The 23,903-nt window shown below is 32.5% G+C and overlaps 1 protein-coding gene across 1 annotated transcript in view; it reads left to right on the top strand.

Annotated features, from left to right (window-relative positions):
- Positions 1–23,903, top strand: part of LOC129218906 (ionotropic receptor 25a-like) — a 61,153-nt gene that overhangs the window by 32,165 nt on the left and 5,085 nt on the right. Inside the window, exons 9-14 of the mRNA XM_054853226.1 lie at positions 4,732–4,851; positions 5,102–5,209; positions 9,635–9,829; positions 17,578–17,777; positions 17,864–18,009; positions 19,949–20,198. Of these exons, the coding sequence (XP_054709201.1) occupies positions 4,732–4,851; positions 5,102–5,209; positions 9,635–9,829; positions 17,578–17,777; positions 17,864–18,009; positions 19,949–20,198 (1,019 nt within the window). The remainder of the gene's footprint in view (positions 1–4,731; positions 4,852–5,101; positions 5,210–9,634; positions 9,830–17,577; positions 17,778–17,863; positions 18,010–19,948; positions 20,199–23,903) is intronic.

The raw sequence follows: 23,903 nt of genomic DNA, 5'->3' as shown, positions 1-23,903 counted from the left end.
TTGAACTTTTGAAACTAGATAAGGCTTTTTATATATAACTTTTTTGCAGAAAAGTAATATATCTTTAGTGAGGAACAATGTGTTTCAAACAAAATATTAATAAATCTTGAACTTTAAAGCATTAAAAGTACCATAAAATTTGTAAAACATTTTATGGTTCACATCGTTAACCATTGCATGCTTTAAGAAAAGCCTCAATGCTTAAATGAACATATCCCTTCCCTTCCCCCCCCCCCCCCATACAACTACAACTGGGTAACTTTATTCAGAATTCCAAAGCAGTGTAAACATTTATCCAGTATCGAAATTGGATGCAATCTGCTTAAGCTGCTTTCGTGCAATCATATTGAAACAAGAAAAAAAAAGAAGAAAAACGTTGGTTCATAATTTCAAGTTCTTTTTTTTTTTCATAACTTTTACTAGTTAATTTAAAGTACTGTTGTTTCAATACTACATAATTACAGTACGAACAAGAATCATTTTACAGTACAAAATTTAAACATGACGAAACAATAAAGAAATTAAAACCAGTTCTTCATTTATTTCCTTTCGTCAATTTAATTACATTATGAAATAAAAATCACGGCAAAAGAAACAAAAACCTGAAATACAATTACATATTTTCAAATTATTTTTGCTCCTTTTGTAGATAAAGATACACAATATACACAAATCGAAGAAAAGTCGTCGCATATTTCCGTTTTTACGTTCTGAAACGCTCTTTGCAGCTCCAAAACACATAAATATTTTTTCATAGCAATCTTTCTCTTTACTAGAACATTGCGTTTTTTTTTTTTTTTTTTCCTTTTACAAAATTAATTCGAAGAACTTTTTTGCAAATATCAAGAACTATAACTTATTATGTTATGATTTATAAGATGAGTAGGGAACACTAGCGCAGCCAAAAATACCTTCTGAAGGGGGGGGGGGTGATCAAAAACACTATTTGGAGGGATTTTTTATTGATCAAAAATACCTTCTGCAGAAGATGTTTTTTATTTTAAAAAAAACCTTCTGAAGGGGATTTTTGATCAAAAATACGTTCTGAAAGGGATTTTTTGATTAAAACAGCCCTTTCATACGCATAAACTACTGTATTACAATTTGCATTTATGTTAAAACCAATGCCTCTGGAAGGTGTTTTCACCCCCAAAAACTCCCCCTTCGCTGTGCCACTGGTAGGGAATGTTTTGACGATGGCAGCAAATTGTTCAAGAAAAATGCTGAACATTTACTTATTACATGCAATGTACCGCTTATATACTTATTATTTATTCAAAGCGACATAACAACTACAATAGCATCGAAAAGAGCGTTTGCTCCATAACACCATAAAATAACAGCAATTTCAGAATTAACGTAAAAATAATTTTTCGTTATTGGCATAGTTTCTACAGTGGAAAAATTTAAAAAAGATTATAGTCACATTTATACATAACTATGTTCATAAGTACGTAAATGTGATTCCCATTATTTCAAAAAAATACTTAAGTTAAAAACTTAACGTTTCTGAATGTTAACCTTGGAGTACATTTAAGTAAATTTATCCGCATAATAGAGGTGCGACACCAATTACAAAACCTTGATGTATGAAAAAATCGATGCTAAAAATTAAAATATCAATCTTGATACATCGACCAAAAAACATGGTTGTTTTCAAGCATCGACGTTTTAAAGCATAAACATATTTCGTACATATTTTAATGTATTGCATATTTACATACACAGCAGTGACCTCCAATAAATGTATCTAAGTGATTGAGTAAATTCATTTAGCATTGCTTCAACAGGGGAAACTAGGGAGACTTGACCCAATTTTTGACTTTTTTTTTTTTTTTTGTAGAATAGTTAGGACGAAATAAAAAATATGCATAAATAGTTTGCCATTTTGCGCATTATTATGGCTAAAAATAATAGCATAATTCGTAGAAATGGTACAAACAAATTATATTCTTCACGTCTGCAAATGGGTCAAAGGTCCCTAGAGTTAGGGAGACTTGACCCAACACATAGGGAGACATGACCCCCCTCATGAATGTAAGAAGACTCATAGATACTGAGATCAAAAACGCAGGTTTGATGGTGTTTTTTGCTTTAATAAGTAATACTTGAAGTGAATGAACAAATATTCACTCTTTAGGTGAAGTGTTACAGATTTTTATTAATCTAATCTTACTGTACTCAGCAGAAAAGCAGAAGTATAACTCAAAACTTTATCAGCTAAGACCTAAACAGTATTTCAGTTATTTTATTAAGAAACAAACCATTGGGCTTAAAGATCATTAGCATTTTAGTTATTTGTCAAATAAAAGCAATTTATTTGACCAAAATATTTCAGTAATTCTTTTAAGTAAAAACAAATCCCCCTTCCTATTCACAATATTAAAGTTATTGCTGCTTAAATTAAAGCAAATCATTAAGGTATAAATCACAATATTTTAGCTATTCATAAACGAAAATTCATTAAGAAAACATCAAATTATTCTTTGAGTCAAGTCTCCCTAGTTAGCTTGAGTCAAAACTTCCTAAGTAGCTTTCTCTTGTTTACCTTAAATGTTTAGCAACTTAGATCAATAAAATCAAATCATCAGGCCTAAATCACAATATGATATCTATTGAAAAATAAAAGTTCATTGACAAAACATCAAATTAAACAAAAACATCAAATTGGTCTTTGGCTCAAGACTCATTAGTTAGCTTAGGGTCAAAGCTCACTAGTTAGCTTTCTTTTGTTTACTTTAAAATTTGAGCAGCTTAGATTAAAGTTATATACAACTACTGTATATCAATAGATGGCTAGAGAAGTGGCTGAAACATGTATGCTTTTAAAATTCATTTCCCTCAAAACTGGAGGATAAAATCTAAAAAATTCCAAAATCTTCAAAATTTTCTTTTTAGGTGCAGTATCGTTTAACACTGAATTTCTTGAAAACCACTGATAATTTTGAAATGCAAAATACTCTTGTGTTACTGGTCAACCAATAATGTGACTAAAATTTTCCCTAAATATCGTTTTCATGGAAAAAATCCTCCATGGATCAAGTCTCCCTATGGGTCAAAACTCCCTAGTTTCCCCTACATCAACTTAAAATGGAAATTTCAGGTCTGACAAAGCAAAACCAAAAACAAATAATATTAATTATAAAAATATTTTCCTTCTTAGATTAGGCTATACAAATAAATAAGTAGGGTAGACCGGGGCACGTTTACGCATATTTATTTTGACACCTAACGTGGTTCTGTTAGTGTTTTGAACATAATGTCTTACAATCGTTAAAATAAAGCAAATTTATTACAGACTAAACAGTGTTTAAAGTTAAAGTTGAAAGGACATGAAGACAACTTTATATGATTGTAAGCTATAAGAGACGAATTGTGTAACTTAATAAAAAATTAAATGGTAGTTTTTAACACTAAATAGCCGGAAAATACTAAAAAGGTTTGAGACAATTTGGAGCGAAAAAAGTGTCAGGGGCACGTTTAAGTAAGATACAGTAAGAACGTGCGTATAAAGGTGCTCCGACGTCAACGCGTAAACTTACCTCATCGCCAAGTTTGGATTTATTTTTAACGTGCAAAAAAAATTTAATAACACTTCAGTTCACACAAGTAAAATTTTCGAAAAAGGATAAAATTCTGCTAATTTTTATGTATTTGTTCTTTTTTAACTAAGTGTTATTTATTCATAATAAGCTTCAAAACGTTCAACACAAAATTTACTCAACTTGGTAAAAAACCTTTACCAAGTTGAGTAAATTACCCTTTCTGTATGCTAGACCGAAGCTTGACTGATGCTCAAAAACTAGTGAGAATATTTTCTAAAGAACAGCATCAATCTGTGTTATGACTGTTGGCTCTCCAGTTATAATTCGTTTTGAAAATAGGGCACTGCGTAAACGTGCCCCGGTCTACCCTATCTGATAATATAAAGCACGAAACATAGAAACATGAATGCAAATAAATAAGAAAAAATTCATAGTATTTTTTGGTTTTGTATATGAATGAAACCAGGAGTGAAAAAAAAAGACATTCAACGATTATTACATGCTAGTTAGAGCAATAATTAAATAATTTAGAAAACAGTAAAAATAAAAACAGTTCAAAAATGACAGTAAAAATAAATATGTACCACTGTGCATGCCGTCAACTGAATGTAAAGAAATAATTGTGGAAATTATATTTCAAATACAAAGTTTATTAGAAAATAATATTGTTATAAAAAGGAGCTCTAATTATGCAACACAAATAATTAAACTAATTGTTAACTTCGCGTAACACATTTTCAAAGTTCGGGAGCATTGTTTAAACAGCTATCTTAAAAATGTTGAACTGATGACGCTATTGAAAGATAAAATTTAGTTTAAAACTATTTATTAGGACTATTTACAATAAACTAAAGGAATCTCCCACTACAATATTTCCAAATTCAAAACGTCAACTACCCTTGGAATTCAAAAACTCGGACTCTCAGACTGCAATAATACTTGCAACCTTTAAAAGAACTTAACGGCGAAACAAAGTTCTCATTTTGAGATCATACAAAATTTAAATTGGAGTTAAAATAGACTTACGGTACAATTGAACTGAAGATATATGATATGCAACAAAGATATCATGTACGTTTCATTTTGTTGCATTTTTTATGAGCATTTACGGCTTGAAAATTGTAAAATATATAGATTGATATAATTCTAACAAAACATCATGAATTACAATCCCAATTGTTTATAGGAAGCATACGAAGGAATGTTTGGTCAGTTTAAAATCCAAGAAACAGGAAGTCATCAGGAATTGGAACTGTTTATGCGCAAAGTAACTTTCATTAACAATGTTATAACACAACCCAAAAGAGTAAGTACGTTCTTTCATTTTCTTTTTTTCAGAAAATTAATCAGTTTCGTTTAGTGCTTGGGAACATCATTCTAAACTCATTTTAATGATTGTTTTTAATACCATATAAAATGTTTTAATTTTGAAAAGATCAAAAGACAGTTTCAACAACGAGTAGAAACAGATTGATTATCGTTCAGAAATAATCGTTTTAACTTACATTTTCCCCAACGTTTCTCTGCAATATATTAAAATAAATCATAACTTCCAGCTTGGAGTTTGGACTTATGGACAACCTACAGGAAAGATAACATTTGAACCAGCAAGCGATCTGAAGGCTTTTTCTGCTATAACTGTGTACCGTGTCACAACATTGTCGGTTAGTATAATTAGCCACTAGTATACTCACTTATACCAAAAGTTATTACTTCTCTCACCATAAAATATTTTTCAGCATCACAACGTAATACTAGGGTCTGGTGGGGGAAAGTGGTCAATGGGGTAAAGTGGTCATTCATCAAATAAATGGCTGTAACTTGGAAATAAATGCTCGAATAAGTATAATTTTTTTATTTTAGAGCAGGAAAGTTAGAAACTACATTTTGAATACAAAATTTTACAACTGCCAATATTTTATTTAGTAAAAAAAATATTTTGTGTGCATATGAAAAACATAAAAATCTAAACAGCTCTTTTAACTTCTCAGGGAAATTTTGTTTAAGTGAATTTCGAACAAACTGAAGGCACGGGAAGCTTCCTGCATGTCTCAAGAACACTTACTCTTTAGCAGCTATCTGTATTTATTTTACATAATATTTTAGAGCAATTCAAGTAAGATGGGGTAAAGTGGTCATATAATTAGGCTTAACGTAAATCGTTGCTCTACTGTCACTCAATCTTAACGTACAAAGCGGATATTAATTAAATATTCATTTCACTAAACATGCATTGTTTTTACAGTAAATGGTATGAAATAAAGTTTAATTCACGAACACATGCGTATGATACTACTATATCTGTACATAAACACGTATAATACTATATAGATGCACATGTCCGAATAAATACGTTGCTTTACGTAAATACGTATATGAGCGCGCCGACACGTGTATATACTTGTATATACATGTACAATATATTTGTATACAAAAGTATATACGGGCATGGAGAAGCATACATGTAACTACATGCATACATGAGTCTATATGTGGGTATACATGTCGGCCCGAGTATATACTCGTATATGCGTGTGTACACGAGTATGAACTTGTAAACACGAGTGTAAATACTTGCTTTTACCTGTATATAAACGATTATACACCGGTATTTAGAGTTGCAAGTATACAAAAAAAAGTCATTTACATAATTGTACCAATAAATACCTACATGGGTGTCTACAAGAACATTTCTATATAGGTATATATTCGTCTATACACGTACATACTCGATTATCTTTACAATTATTTTCTTTGCGCGTCTGTCTGTTTATGTGTCTCTAAACCTATTTTCTCCGCACTGGCAATGTCTTCCATGTCAATGCTAGTACCGTTGGATGCAGGACGTTCAAATTAAGCCATTCCGCTCTGTTTCACCCCTCTAAACCTTAAGTGGACGGATATCCGGGTGAAGAAACTTGAAATTAATAATTGTCAAACGCAGTCGGTTTCGAGTCACCGCAGGGAACGAACGGGGCTGGCGAGCGAAACGAGCAGGGGCAGAGCTGCCTACTCTATAGCATTAATTTCTGAGCGCTTCTGTCTGTGGCTGTAACCCAATCTCCTACGGACTGGCAACGTCTACCAGGTCAATACTGGTTCTGTTGGATGTAGGAGATTCAGGGGAATCCATTTCGCCCTGTCTCACATCTCTTATACTTAAGTAACCGGAAATAAGGGGCCGGTTATTAAATCATCAAAAACATTAAAGGCATCAATTGTCACCCGCCGCTGGTGGGGGAACAGGGTTGTCGAGCAGAGCGAGCAGAGGGTGGAGCCTCCTGAAATGCGTAACACTTAACACGTAAATACTTGGACACATACCTATATACTCGAGTATACACGCGCCATAAAAGCATCTGATATATCCCTGAATATATAATCGTGAATACATACACTAGTTGACACCTACATACAAGCATTTGATGACACGCGTATACTAGTGTATACACCTAATTTACATATATACAACTATATGTACTTATATACGTCCATACTGGTGTATACAAGTACATATACGCATTAGACATATAAACGTATATTCATGCATACTCGTGTATACCCGTATATGTACGTATGTACACTTATATGTACGTGTATACTCGTATATGTACGTGTATACTCGTATATGTACGTGTATACTCGTATATATTCGTGTACATACGCATATTCTCGAGAGATATACATTCATGCTCATGATGTTCGTTTATACAGGTATATATACGTCAATACGCGTAAATACTCGTTTATACTTTACCAAACACATTTCCACATGACACATATATATTCGTGAAGACTCGTGTACGCACGCATATGCTCGGGTATACACGTATATACTCGACTAGACATGTACTTAACTCGCATCTAATGCATAGATGCATATACTCATGTATATACTTGTATACTCAAGTATGCACGTATGTACTCGTGTATACATGCATATACTCGTGTTTATAAGTGTAATGATTATAAATAACCAAAATATATAAATAATGTGGTTATTCATACTGGTTTTGCATCTTTTTTTAAGTATGACCACTTTACCCCATGCTATGACCACTTTCCCCCCACCCCATAGGGTAAAGTGGTCATAAATACATAGGGAAAAGAAAGTGGTATAAAAGTACTTAAATAAATATTTTTCTTTCTAAAATTCAATGTATTGTGTTCTTCATTAACATAATGCAAAATAACAACAAAAAAAGTTTAAATGTTTAAGGAATTTCTTTTATTTGTTGTCCACTTAAGTTAAAAAAACCTTGATTTTATGACCACTTTACCCCACCGGACCCTATCTACTATATATTAAAATCTGTTCGCGTCCGTCTGTCTGTCTGAAGATCTATCTTCTCGAGAACTGCTGCGAATCGAGAGTCAAACGAGATACCGATAAATTTAAAATTTTCCAAAGAAAACAATAGGACCAATCTCGTAATTGTGCGACTTTAATTAGCGGAGATATTAATTAAAACGTTAATTAACATAACGTTATTCAGGAATTTTTATTTCTTTCCTGTTGCCATTTTGCATATACGTGAGCAAGTAAAATTCCAATAAATGTTTTTTTTGGCTGCTGTCCAAATTTTAAAACAACGCTTCCATCTAGAATTTCATTTTAAATTAGTTTAAAATTGGTTGCCCTATTCGGACATATCCTTTATTTTATCGTCTGTCTTTTTTTTATTTTTTACATTCAGTGTTCTTAACTCTTTTCAGCATATGAAAGTTTTTTTTTTAGCTATGTTTATTGATTGTAGTGTAAATTTATCATTCACAGGCCTCATATTTTGGTACACTTAGGATGTGCGACTAATTATGTTTATTTTGTTGGACTTTTTCCCGTCACATTAATGAGTTTTCGAATTGTAACAAGTCTCTTTTTCTTTCCTGTTTCTATTTTTAAAATACAGTTTATATCGCTAAAAGAACATGTTACATTAAGATTGTTTGGATTTCTATGTGAAAAACAGAGTTGAGCAAAAAAGATTGTTTTTAAGGATTTTAACTAAAGCTAAATTGGAATCTGATGACTTGGTATTAAATTAATGCTTATTAGTAGTTATTTAGTCTTGGTGCTTTAGTTTCACGTAATCAACCAGAAAGTATCTGTCATTCTATGTAAAAAGCTGATGGTAATTGTTCATAAATAGTTCAGATATACGTGAAATACACCGCCATATACCGCTAATGGGCGGTAATTTACTGAATATAGTTCAGATATAGTTTATCAGATGTAATTCATTTTAACGTGAGCACAGATTATAGTTGATAATGCATATATTTTCATCTTTTGTGCTAATTGAAAATACTCATAACTTGTATCATTGATAACTATGATTAACGTTAAAGAGATTTTTGCCAAAAATATGCTCTACTGTTGTTTTGCAAACCTTGCATTACGCTTATTTATTTACTCCTTAGCGCTTTAGACACTGATGTCAGAGTAATACAAAAACATCAATTGGACATCTCTTTCATTTTTTAAGTAGCCCGTGCAACGCCGGGCACGCAGCTAGTACTGTATTAAAACTCGACCTTAAGCTTTTTTTTTCGGTCCTGTTGTACATACAGTAGACCCTCATTTTATGCAGGTTTATTTTACATGGATTTGAATATACGCGGTTTACAATTTGAGGTCTTTATTTTGCTTAATGTGGATGAGTTTTGATTTTACACGTATGCGGCATTGCAAATAGAGAAAGTTTTCCCTTCCTTCAACAATTTCACTTTACTAACGCAAATCGTTTAGTCTGCTGATATCTGCTGTTCACATTCGAAATGACAATTAGTAGTTGAATTTCTTTGTTATAATACGTAATTGTCTTAGTCATAATAAGAATCAAATTGCATCGCTTGGCATCTATTTTCTCTAGTAATTTTTGCTGTTTGCACTCACTACAACTTTTACAAATATTTTTTGAATGCTTATAATTTCTAAAAACTCTTTCTATTCCAGATTTTACTGCATTTAGTTTTCATTCATACTGTCTTCACATTTCAATAAATTTCAGTTGCATTAAAGTAAACTTAAAATTATGTATTTAACGCTGGATAGAACCTATGAACTTATTTATTCCTTTCCAATTCAGATTCCCCCTTTTGTGGTAAAGAATGTAGATAAAAACGGTACAGTGACATTCACTGGTTATTGTGTGGAGCTTTTGGATGATATCAAGAAAATTTTAAACTTTGATTACACAATATTTGAGACAGAGGATAAAAAATTTGGAACCATGGATGATAATCTTCAGTGGGATGGCATGATTCGAGATTTGATAGACAAGGTAAGTATTTCTCAAAATAACAATAAAATATTAGATTAAAATAGGGTAAATAGCTAGTTATGGGCATGGTTAAGGTTTTTCTTCTTCTTCTTCTTCTTTCGGAGTTTCCGGAAGAAAATAATGTTGAGTACTGCGTACAGAGCGCTTTGCCTCCCTTTCGTATCTTATTTTGAATTAAAAACAGTAAGGCAGATCTTTTTATAGCCGTCTTAAATATATTGAAAATTGTTTAGAATTATATATATATATATATATATATATATATATATATATATATATATATATATATATATATATATATATATATATATATATATATTTATTTATTTATTTATTTATTTATTTTTGATGGATGAAGCAACTGAATTAATATGAGTATAGTATGCAAATAACTGAAGTAATTTGACAGTATAAAAGTAGAGCAAAAAGAGGACGGGATCAGAAGAGGGCGAGGATAGCCCTTCCGCATCCCGGATCCTTAAGCAAATCCATACTAAAAATGTCATTTGAACATAAGTTATTAGCCTTTATAGTTTTTATTATAAAGTTCCTTTGTTTGATGTTTTTACTACAATTCCATATTACGTGCTGGGTATTTTCAATTTTTTGGCAGGTCTCTCAGATGGGGGTATTTGATTTCCTTAGTTTAAATAGTTTTTCTTTAGTTAAGAAGGAATCGGTTAGGATTCTATTCAATTTTGTTTCTTCCCTTCTGTTCTTGATCCACTTATAATTTTCATTGATCGAGTTTACAATGTTTCTGTATTTGGAGAAATATTTTGATCTCTCCCATATGATTTGCAACTCTTTATTCCTCTCTTTTTTTATATAATTTCGCGTGTCATTCCATGTACAGATAGGAGACATAGGTGTTAGGGAGCATGATTCTGCTTCTTTGGCTAGTTTGTCCGCTTCTTCGTTGTCTGGAATTCCCTAATGCCCAGGGACCCATACTATTTTGATTTTGTTCTTTTTTGAGAGTTCCGATAAGTGGTGTCTTGTGTTGTATACCAGTAGGTCTTCGTTTTCGTTTTCTTCTTTTAGTGCTGTAATGGCACTTAGGGAATCGGATAAAATCATATTTGGGGAGTCATTTTTAATAAGGAATTTTGCAGCGTACCAGATAGCCCCTAGTTCCGCCGTGTAAACTGAACAGATGGGTGGGATTTTTATTTTCCTTTTTAATCCTTCCTTTTTGTTATAGATAGAGAATGCTGTATTATTTGATTTTGAACCATCAGTGGCCCAGATGTTATAATTGGGGTGTTGTGTTTTGAATTCTTCGAAGGTCTGCCTGATGATGTAGTCTGGGTTTGGTTTTTGAAATTCTTTGTTTTTCAGGGTGTATTCGATGTTGCTGATGTCTGTTTCCGATTTTGTGTATTCTTTACATATGCAGTTTTGTTCGCCCTGGTTTCTCTTTCTATTTTTTCAAGGTTAGTAACTATTTCAAACATGTGTGGTTGGTTTTTTTTTTTTTTTTGGAAATTTTTGATTGAAGTGATATATTTTTTATTCTTTTTAAATTTTTGTTTGCTGATGTATTTTATGTAATTCCATTTGATGCGGGTTTCTATGTTTTCTGTATCTGTAATGATCCTGATTAATTTATTTGGAGCGAAGGTATTAACCCCTAGTGCTTTCCGCAAAGCTTTATTTTCTGTTGTCTCAATTTGTTTTTGATTCGCTTTTGTATCTTTGACTCTGATCGTAATTCCGTAATTGGCTTTAGCTATAATTGTTTGCTTTGTGACGTTGAGAATGTTAGCGTAACTAGCGCCAGATTGAATGCTCCCAAGCCAATTTATTGCATGCAGCATTTTCTTCATTTTTCCATTTAGGTAATTCGTATGAACATTCCACTTTAGGTTGTTTTGAAAATATGCTCTTAGGATTTTGTGATTTGTTGTCCACTTGATGCTTGTTCCCTGTAGGTTAAATTTTGTGGAGTTTTTCGCGTTTTTAGGGGACAAGTCAATTAAGACGGTTTTTTCTGTTGAGATAGTTATTTTGTTTTCCTTACTCCATTGTTCCAGGGATAGTAAGTTTTGGTTTAGCTTTTCCTCTGCTTCGTTTTTGTTCTTCCCGGATACAATGATTGTCATGTCATCTGCATAGCAAATTATTCTACCTTTCTTTATATAATTTCCAATGTCGGAAATAAAACAGTTAAATAGAAATGGTGATAAAATTGACCCTTGGGCTATTCCTTGGTTAATTATGGCTTTTTCTGAATTCATGTTGTTCCAGCTTATTATTATCTTTCTATTGTGGAGGAAATTTTGAATCCATTTTATAATTTTGTAGTCTATTTTGAATTGTATGAGTTTTTGTATCAGCTTTGGTATCCAAACGTTGTCATAAGCTCCTTTAATGTCTATGGCGATGGCGTACACAAATCTTTTTTTTTTCCTCTTAAGTAATAAATTAAGTTGTAAAGGTCGTAAAGATAGTCTTCCGTACCTCTTTCTTTGACGAAGCCATATATGTAGTTTGGAAACACTTTAGTTTTTCTTCTGTTGATTCTGTATAATATTATTTTCTCTATTAGTTTACTGATATTTTGGGTTAGTGCAATAGGTCTATAATTGTTGATCTGTTTGGGGTTTTTCCCAGGTTTCTTAATTGGGACTATTTTCCAGTCTTCGGGAATTTTGGCAGTTTGTATGCTTTGATTAAAGACGTTTCTTAACATTTCCAATCCCTCATCTGGTAGAATTTTAAGAACTTTGTTCGAGATTTGGTCTAAGCCTGGGGCTTTATCCCTTGTTGTTTTTAAGGCTTTTTTTGTTTCGTTAATAGTAATTTCCTCAGACATTTTAATTTCTCCTTCTTGTTGAGAAATGTTGACTGTGTCGACCGTTTTTTCTGTATTGTCACTGTTAGAGAAATGTCTCGCAAATAGATTTGCCTGTTCTTGAATATCTGTTACTTTGGTTCCATTGATTTCTATTGTTAGGTTGTTGTTTGTGTATTCCTTTTCTAGATTTTTTTTTAACTCTGTTAACTGTATTGTAAAGCTCTTGGGGGCTGTTTATTTTATAATTTTGTTTTCTCCAGTATTCTCTTCTTGCTTTTTTGATATGGTGTTTGAGTACGGCGTTAGCTTTCTTGTAGCTAATCCAGTCCTCCAAAGAGGAGGATCTTTTTGCTTTGTTTCTCTTCCTATCTCTGTCTGTCTTTAATTTTGCGCATTTTGAGTTCCACCAAAAGTTGTTGTTCATTATTCTGTGACTTATGCTAACATAATGTTGTTTGAGCGTTTCTTTTATATTTTTGGTTATGTGGTTGTATTGAGTGTCTATGGAATTTAGTGGAGAGTTCGTGGGAAGTTTGTTTTTTAGATCCTCTGTGATGTTTTTCCAGTTTTTGTATGATTTAATGATGTAGGTTTCACCTTTCTTTTCTATGTTCGTTTTTATTAAGAATGGGTAATGGTCGCTGCTTCCATGTTCATCTAGGCGTATCCATGAGAAAATTTTACTATTACTGTTTTCTATTTTTGCTAGATCTAGGATGCCATCTTCTTTGCCTTTATTTATTCTGGTTGGTATATTTTCGTTCAATATATGTAGATTATTGTCTAGGGACCCAATTTTCTAGCTTTTTCCCACTAGGGGTGGTAAGCCTGTCTCCCAAGCTTTGCGTTCTGCTATTAAAATCCCCGACGAAGATTGAAAATTTGTCGGTTATATTGTTGAGCTCCCCGATCGTCGTGTCAATGAGTGCTCCTGGAGGTCTATAGCAATTAATTATTTTAAAGGTCATTTTGTGGAGAACTACGTGGACTATCAAGGATTCCATGCCATGGATGTCGCAAGGAATACTATAAGAGGGTAAATTGTCTTTGACATATGTACATACTCCTCCACCTTTATGGGGAAAGTCTTTTTTCTTACTGTAAACTGTGTATCCTTTAAGTCCGGGTATTTTGCTGTCGGGTAACCATATCTCTTGAATGCAGATGAGGGGGGGGGGTTGGACCAAGCGACAATGAATTTGAGAAAATCAATGTTGGCGAGAAGCCCTCGTAAATTCCAACAAAGAAGAAAAATAGACCACGACGACATAATAATGACAGCAAAAACAACAGAACACAAAACAGCGAGACTAAATATCTCCCGTATCTAATTCAATGTCTTCTGTTTGAAATTCGTTTTGTTCGAATAGGCTCGAGTAAGGTAGTTCGGTGAGTGATCCCTCGCTTGTCACTGAGTTATTCAGTTTGAAGATTTCTAATTTTATTTTCTCTATTTCTGCGCTTTTTAGGTTGCAGCTTTCGCATTGATGTGATTTAATTTGATTGGTTAATGTTATCAAGACTTTTAATTTTTCGATTTCAGCTCTCAGTTCTTTGATTTCCTTATCTTTTCTATCTAATTTGTCGCTAAGTTCCGTTATGGTGATATTTGCTTTGTTTTTTCTTTCTACCTTGTTGTGCTTCTTCGCAGGTTATTCCGCCTTGGCAACGCTGGCCCAAGATTTATCAGGGATGTCGGTTTTTAATTGTGTTTGGGTGGCTTTTTTGATTTTTTCTTTGTATACTGGGCAGTTTTTGTCTGTTGATAGGTGATTGCCATCGCATCTTATACATTTGGGGTCATTTTCGCAGTTAGCGTGATCCCCTCCGCATGTCAAGCATTTTGTTTTTCCCCTGCAGTCTTTCTTTTGATGTCCCAATTTTAGACAGTTATAGCAAACTTTCGGTTGCTCAATGTATTTTTGCGCTTTGTATATGATCCTCCCGATTTTTACTTCTTTTCTGTCAGTTTTCCCAAGCTCTTTGACTAGAATAACTGGTATCGGCTCTTTGGATCCTTTCCTGTTGAATCTTATTATTTGTGCTATTTGAACTTTGTCCTGTGTCAAGTATTCCGCTATTTCTTCCAATTTTATTTCTGTGTCGACATTTTTGATTATGTACTTTGAGGTTACAGTCTCGTCAATTATTCTGGTAATTATTTCCGTGTTGCAAATTTCTTTGGTTTTAGAAATATTAATCACTGTATTTAAGTTCTTAGTTGTGATTACTAGGTTTTGTTTGCCTGTAAGATTGATGGTGTCATCCGCGGCAATTCTCTTATCTAGTTGCTCATTGAGGGTTTTAGTTTTATTTGTGGGGATTTTGTTGACAACGCCTGTTATTATCAGTTTTATTGTTTCACAACCATTTTGAATGCTATTTTGGCTTTTTTTACTATATTTATTGCCGGTTCATAAACGTTATTGTCAGTTTTTATTTCTTTTTCTCTGCTACTTGCAGATTCAACATTCTCTACTTTCCTTTTGGTCGAGTTTTTCATGTTGAACTCTCATAATAAAAGAAAAACGGGACTTACCGAATGTGGTTCTAATAAGAAATAAATCAGTAGAGTTACTTCCGCACGTGTCGAACGTGCAGACAAAAATATAACAACTCCGTACGCAACCTTATACAGGTTCCTCCTTTCCAATGCAACACTCCGTCACGCACAGCCGTCAACCAAAGTTCTTAAGGTTTTTCTTTTATTAATCTGGATTGCTGTTGTACTGTTGCGGTTCTAGTTCGTGGAAAAAACTAATTCTTACGGTGTTAAAACTTACAAATTGCGCTTTTGTAGCTGCGAAATTTTCATTAATTTTCAATACTATGATTTATTTATTTTTTGAAATAAATTAGAATGCACATCCGCTTTGTTATGGTCACAACTAAAAACTGTTAATGTTCATGTTAGCTGGATTCACTTATTTTCAGAAAATACACAAAATATATTCAACTATATTAAAACTCTTAGTTTTCTTACAATATAATCAATTTTCATCTTAACAACTCGAGCAACATTAAAATTAGAAAATGGATTGCTGACAAATATGTTCTGAAAGGTTCATCTGAACGACAAGAGAAAAAAATTAATTAATAAATAAAATAAATATAACTGTTCTACAGCTGCATTTTTTATTTATCGTCTGCAAAAATTCAGATGGTCATTTGTGCCAGTAACTGAAATACTTAATTTTACTTGACTAGTAATAAGCATGTCAGCGTCAAAGGATCTTAAATACATTAATTACTGGCAAAAATACACATGTAAGACAAAAAAAGCTAAAGAGTTCATGCCGATAAAACTGAGAGATCTGTTAAAAAACATCAATGTCTGGTCCTAAAGAAAGAAACCCTTCAAAAACTTAAATGCAAAAAACTAACGTTACCAAACATTTCCTGAAGTACCTGAAATTGCAATACCAAATATTTCTTGAAGTTCCTAAAACTGCGATTTTTGGTGTCAATATTGAAAATTTTTCTGAATATCTGCAATACCGCAAAGGGCTGGCAAAACGATAAGTGTCAGAGCTGGTTCATGTGGTTCAACAAGCGAAGTTTTCCGTCCCGGCGTACCAGACTTTCAGAAAGGTTAGCAACATGCAAGAGAATCATTATACTAAAAGGTGCAATACAAATTTGGAAAATTTGATGAAATATGAACATTTAAAGCAATTAACTTCTAATCTCGCATTCGCAAAAGATATCAATTTATAATTTTCAAAATTTCTTCGGCAATAAATTTGGAAACTTAAAAATTAAAATCCAATTGAAAGTCATAAAAACTTTAAAATATCGGCTACATTTCAATTATTCACGGATAGGTTACGAATCTAAAGGGATCATTCGCAAATTTGCAACCCTTGCCTGTAATCGTTCAGAGTAATTCGCGATAAAAACAGGTTATTTGAGAACGATCCCTTACGACTCGTCACCAATCCGTGAATGATTGCAATTCGGTTCATTAGGTTGCAGATGTCCGTTTTTATGATATTCAACTGGATTTTTGTTGCCCAATTTTTCCCAAGAAATTTTGAAAGTTACAAATTGCTATCTTTCGCCCATTCGCAGTGAGAAATTAATTGCTTAAAATGTTCATATTTCATCAAATTTTCAAAAAAAATGTTTTCAAACTCTATAATAATTTTTTTGCATGCTGTCAAGTTTTCTAAAAGCTTGGAACTCCCGGGCAGGAAGATCTGCTTGTTCTAAGCCAAAAATATGCGAACAAAGTTGATATTTTTGAAAGAAATGCTTATTTGCGTGAATATAAGTGATACAGTCAAGCCCGCTTATTGGAATATCGATTAAAAGAATATCCCGCTTAATGTAGTACATTTTCAATGTACCAAACCGTTGATGCCTATTATTTTAATCCCGTTTAATGGAATATCCCGCTTATTCGAGTACTTTTTCGTGGAAAATTGGCTAGTTCATTAAGCGGGCTCTACTGCATTTTCTTGAAAATGTATAAAATTATTGTACTTATTAATTAAACTGAAATCGCTGAAATTTACAGCTTATTAGCTATTGACGATGAAGATTATCGAAAACAACGTTTTTTTGTTTCTCCAATTTGTTGCTGGACCCATAAATACATGGGTGATTTAATCTTTATTAAAACATGTCAGCTAAAACATACCTTTTATGTGACAAAAGTTACAGAGAAATTGTTCTTGTATTTCTCAAGAAAATCTTTAAAATGTAAATTTTTCTTAAGTGAAGCAGTTTTTTGTTGACATATGCATGTGTGTGAAAAATATCGTAGAGCTAATGTCTAAAGTAGTTATGACAATAATTAAAATCGTTGTCATATTTACTATTTTTTTTTCTGAATATAAATGACTATCATCCGGGAATTACACTTATTTCAGATAGTTTTGCACGATATTGTATATCATATATTTGTGCTACAGCCCTGTATTTCTTAATATTTTTTTTACTACAGAAAGCGGAAATTGCTCTTGGTCCTATTTCAGTAATGGCAGAGCGAGAAACTGTGGTAGACTTTACTGTACCTTACTATGATTTGGTAGGAATCAGTATACTTATGAAAAAGCCGTCTGTGCCATCATCTCTCTTCAAATTCCTCACAGTTCTCGAAGCTAACGTGTGGGCTTGCATTTTAGCAGCATACTTTGTTACTAGGTGCGTAAATGCGGAGCGTAAAATACTTTTTTTCTATGAAAAATGTTAACTATGTGTTTTATTTAATATTGTTAATTTTGGTTTAGCTTTCTTCTATATTTGTTTGATCGTCTAAGTCCGTACAGTTATTACAATAATAAAGAAAAATATAAAGATGACGACGAAGATGAAAAAAGAGACTTCAGCTTGAAAGAGAGCTTATGGTTTTGCATGACTTCTTTGACACCACAAGGTAAGTTTTCAATTCATATGAGCATCCGAATAAAACTCTGTACAATTCAAGAACAATATTTCGTTAAGAATTTGAGTTTCAGGATTACATTTGCGATGCTTCCATACAATAATTTAAATAATGTCTGTAAAGTAATCCTTCATAGTTATTAACCCTTTCACTACCAATATTTTTATACTGTTTTTTGATGATATAAAAGCAGTACAATTGTCTTGCATTTTCTATATTATCTTATAACAGTTAATATGACAACAATGCTCTACTATGCATTCAATTGTTATTCTTGACGCTAGAATTGAGTGTGTGTGGAACAACTTCAAAGGAAAATTTTGTCTCTATAGTTTCTAAAATTTAAAATGTTAACTCTTCGTTTGAAGGTTGCATAATAATTCTTTCTAGCACAAGATGAAAATTTCATTTGGTTGTACAAAATAAATTGTTTATACTGCTGGAGCTGGATCCATTAATAAAATCTCTGTCTATCATTACTTGTGTGCTTGTGTTTTGCACAAAGATGGAATTATGCAATAAAACAATTACATTAACAGCACAATCGGCAACATTTTACATTTCAGAGCTCATATAGAGCATTTTAAATTTTTGCACATATTCATATTGTCTCCTGCATGAATATAAAACGAGAAAAAAAAATCTCATAAACAAAATAATTTATTCAAGGAAACAAAACTAGCTCTTTCCACGAAGTTCTATTCTGCTAATACAATTTATAAGGTGACAAGAAATAACTTACACGCACATAATACACCATAACTTTAATGCGAATGAAACTATTACGACCAAACTTCAAAATAAATATGAATACACTATTTCGTCTATTGTATTTACAAATTTTCAAAGTGGCTACCTTTAGGATTAATATAGAGCTTTAAACGTGTCACAAAATTTTCACCTCTGGACCGCAACTCACTTGCTGATATTTTATCGTATGCCTTGCATAAGGATATCTTTTGGGATTTCAAAGTTTTATGATGTTTAGCACACACCCTTGTCTCCACGATGGATCAAACAGAATAATCCATTGGGTTCAAATCTGGGGAATACGGTGGCCATTCTTGAGCTCTAATGAAGTCCGGAAAATGTGTCTTGCACCAATCTGGAGTTCCTTTAGTCTGTGTGCGGGTATGAAATCCTGTTGGAAGGTTCATCTTTCGTTTCCAAAGAACTTTTGTGACCAAGGTAAGACAACATCTTTCAAAATGCGTTTTCGATATGTTTCTTGACTAATTTTATCCCCTCATCAACAAAAACAAGCGATTTTTGCCACTAGCGCATATCCCACCCCAAACCTGAGAAAGTCCTGTAGACAAGGTTGTGTGCTTAAACTTCCTAAAACTCTGGCATTCCTAAAGAAATCCTTATCTAAGGGATTGGATAAAATATCAGTGAATGAGTTGCGGCCCTGGGCCGAAAATATTGTGACACGTTTAAAGCTCCTGAAGGTAGCCACTTTGAAAATTTGTAAATATATCAGACGAAATAATGCATTCATATTTATTTTGAAGTTCGGTCGTAATATTTTCATTAGCATTAAAGTTATGGTGTATTATGTGTGTCTAAGTTATTTCTTGTCACCCTACATTTCCTAAAGTCTAGATTGCAGCTGAGTTTCCTATATTTCAATTGCAAATTATTATTTGAAAAGTATACAAATAAAATGTTTACCTTTGTGAGAGTAACTAAAAAATATATTACAAAGATCAATAAGAATTGTACACTTGTTTCAGAATTACAAATAACCCTTTTCACAATGCAAAAAAAGAGCTTACTTATGAAAAGACTGTAGATAGAAGCGTAAACATGCGTCTTCAATTTTTACTGCTGCATGCAATTTTGACGCAGTTTTGTTTTTATCTTATATTCATATCTTAGTCCCTTAAACAGTTTTTAAATTATACATTGCAATGTCATTGCCTCCTAGGTGGAGGTGAAGCACCGAGAAATTTGTCAGGAAGATTGGTAGCAGCAACCTGGTGGCTGTTCGGATTCATCATAATTGCTTCCTACACTGCAAATTTAGCTGCCTTTCTTACAGTCTCCCGTCTTGATTCTCCTATTGAATCTCTCGATGACCTTGCTAAGCAATATAAAATAAAGTATGCTGCACAGAAAAGTACGTCAGCTGCAACCTATTTTGAAAGGATGGCTTATATAGAAGAGAAATTTTATGAGTAAGAGTTCCTTATTGCTTGTATTTTTTCTTATATATCTATTTATCTATAAACACAAACACTTACACTGTGCTTAGTTGTATGTATATATATATATATATATATATATATATAGGTAGCCCTCGTATAACACAGTTAATTCGTTTCGTGTAGTATTGAAACCGTGTTATACGATACGAGACTTTTTCAAAATACCTTTTTTGCTATTTTTTAAACTAATCATGTACATAGTAAACATCATACCAATATGTGCCGTGGAATGAAGTTTCCACTGCTGAAGAGTTCTGACTTCACCTTTGTCATTTTTCTTTACCATTTATCTGTGTTATAACCTTGTCTGCTTGTTACTTTGATATATATATATATATATATATATATATATATATATATATATATATATATATATATATATATATATATATATATATATGCAACTAAACACTATAAAATAAAAGGAGGAAATTTTTAAGGAATTTTTACTAGGCGACTCAAGTTTATCATAAAAGCTGTAGCATTCCCAATAAATTTCCCCTTTTTTCAAAAAATATATGCATATATCGTTGCCTCAAGGAGGTATTTCTGTAAGTACTGTTTGTTTTGAGTTGACTCTATAGGACTTCTGATTTAAGAGGAAGACGATATGAACCTAACCGTAAGTATAATATTAACTCCGAAGTAAAAGGGGTTTGGGGGTTTCCTCCAACGGAAAATTTTCGAATTCGTAGTCTTAAAAACGCATTTAAGAATGCAGTTTTAGACGACCTTTTTGATGATGTTAGAGGGAGGAGAGATTTGAGGACCCATCCCAGGAAGTTTTTTTGATTTGTAATCTTTAAAATGCATTCCGTCTTTCGTAATATTAAACGCTCCGGAGCGACCCTCTTCCCTCGACCATTTTTCGAAATTGAAACCTTAAAAACGCAAATATTATGTCCAATAATGTTCAGAAGAGCGAGGTTCGGGGGTTCTCCGGCGGGATTTTTTTTTTCTTTTTTTTCAATTGTAGTGCTAAAAACGCAGTTTAATACGATCTTTTCGTGATGTTTCGTGGGGGAGGGATTTGAAGGCCCGCACCAAGAAGTTTTACTAATTCGCAAGTCTTAAAGATGCATTCTAATTGTCTTTTATAATTTAGGGGAGAAAAGGTTTGGAGTGCTCCCCAGGAAATTGTAGCTCTAGAAAGGCTGTTTTAGACGAATTTTGATGATGTTAAGGGGAGAGGAGATTAAAAGGCCCATCCCAGGAAATTTTCTAATTTATAGACTTAAAAACGCATTCTAGACTATCTTTGCCCAAGTAACATAAATCACGTTACATCACGTTGCTCAGAATCGTTGACATCACGTTACTGGTAACGTTGATAGAGCGAAAATATGTCTCGTTGCAAAACGCAAAAGCAACGGTTTTAGTAACGTTACATCAACGGTTTCAGTAACGTTACATCAACCTTTATTTATCACGTTACATCACGTTGCTTTTAAACGTTGTATTAAGATTTTTTTTTTTTTCAAAGCTTGAATTAAGTTTTTTTTTTCTTGGTGAGAATGGAGGTGGGTTCATTGAACCCTTAATTTTTGATACAGTAAGTATTCTGTATTTTTTGTTAATGCAATTAGTGTTAATATACTTTTATAAAATATTTGTTTTTTTTTCTTTTTTTTTTAATTTATAAAATGTCTCATTCCGTTTAAAGGCGTTCGAGTATTTTCACACTGTTGCTTCATTCACAATATTTTGTAAGAGCATTCCTGACATTTAAAAATAAACAGAGCATAACATAGCATAGCCGAATTTACATCAATTAGAGTTCTATTAATAGACAAAATTAACGATATTACTGCAAATTAAATAAAAACTTTTTTCATAAATAAATCCTTGAAAAAATAATTATTATTGTTACTAAAGAACTCCAGAAATATTTTTCGAAAGGCATGAAAGTTTTGAAAAAATCCTCTTACATCAGTGCTTTAAACAAAAATTTAAAGTATTATTACTAAAGATAATTTCAGTTATATGACAATTTTTTTTTTCAAACACTTGCTACAATTATTTCGTCAAAATCATTCTGCAAAAAGCCGATTAAATGAGTAAAAAATGGTATCATTTATCGCTTTTATAGCTTATTAATGGAACATATCCCCAAGCTTCAGCCTCTTTTTAAGAAATCAATGAATAAATACTCAAATAAAAACATCTAACATAATTCTTTCAAACAATATTATAAATAAAAGTACGGTGGGAAAAATACTCAAACTCCGACCAACGGCGGTTCATTAACTTCATAAAAATATGTAATAACACTTTTTTTTTAATTAAATAAGTATATCAACAATAATACACTAACAATAATACAAAGTACTTACCGCTAAAAGTGATGAGAGATCGTGATTGCGAAGCTGCAAACAATGGCGGCATAGCAAGCCAGAAGTTGTTTACCGAAAATGGCCACTAGGATTCGGAGGTTGCCGAAGACGAGGCAAGGTGCAACGAAAAGTAATGATAAGTAACGTTTCTTTTGTAACTGTTTGTCAACGTTACAAATTTAAGAAATTTGCAACGTGATGTAACGTTTCAAAATTACGCTTTTTGTAACGAATCGATAAAGCAACGTGATATCACGTTGTGTGGGAAACGGTAACGATGTTTCAACTAATTGCAACGTGATGTAACGATGACGTAACGTTTCAGTGTTACTTGGGTTGGTTTAAGATTAGAGGTTGATTCTAAGGTCTACTCCCAAAATGTTTTCAAACTGCAAATGTAGACAATCCATGATTCATGAGCAGGTTTTCTTAAAAGCATTTTATTTTGTAGTGATCCATAACCCTGCCTAAAAGTTGTGAGTTTCCGTAACACAGCAGACAAATTCGTGGAAATTCGTGACCGCGAAAAAATTATATAGTTCGCAATCACGAATTGCGATAGGACCCTACTCGTTGGGTTTCTTGTTTATTCAAATGAAACGGAAATGGTCCAGAAATTTGCACCCGCGGTGGTACTGGTTACTTTTTATAATAGGTAGTACGAGGCATATGCATATCCATAAAAAAAGAAATGGTAATTAGGATGTGGTAATAAAAATTAAGATTTTATGGCCGATATCCACCAGGATAATAAGCATAAAGATTATTTACATCGTGTAACGTCATGTATTTTAATTTCTTATCAAACTCAAATGATGGGTATTAGGAATCTGGAAATATTAAAGACGATTGGATGACATTTTGCTGTTTAAGTTAATCTATATTGGCGTTTTTTAATTTAAAAAAAAAACATAATTTGTAACCGTGACGAAGAAAATTTTGCTCTCTAAATAAAAATTAAAAACGATTGTCGTCATAGTAATCTGAAAAATCAGAGCAGTATCAATTTTGTTAAAGTGAGGATAATAAGCTATTCGTGATTACTCAATAATAACACTATGACAAACTACAGGACTACTGCAAACACAAGGAGTGTGCAAAATGAGAAGTTATTTATTCGTTGCTATTTTTGTTGGAACGTAATATTTAGATGGGAATCCAAAATAAGGTGTAACGTTCAAAATTGTAAAAATAAAACACATTTTAAAAAAATGCAATACAACTTACCTATTATTTTTGGAGTGCGTTGAATTTTTTCCTTCTGTATTTCGATTTTTTTCTTAATTTGAGGAAGAAAAAGTTTGCTACCGACACCAATAATGGAAATGAATTGTACGACCTC

The sequence above is a fragment of the Uloborus diversus genome, chromosome 3 (assembly GCF_026930045.1).
Source record: "Uloborus diversus isolate 005 chromosome 3, Udiv.v.3.1, whole genome shotgun sequence".
NCBI lineage: Eukaryota > Metazoa > Arthropoda > Arachnida > Araneae > Uloboridae > Uloborus > Uloborus diversus.
The sequence above is the reverse complement of the archived record's forward strand: the minus strand, read 5'-3'. Positions and strand labels throughout refer to the sequence as shown.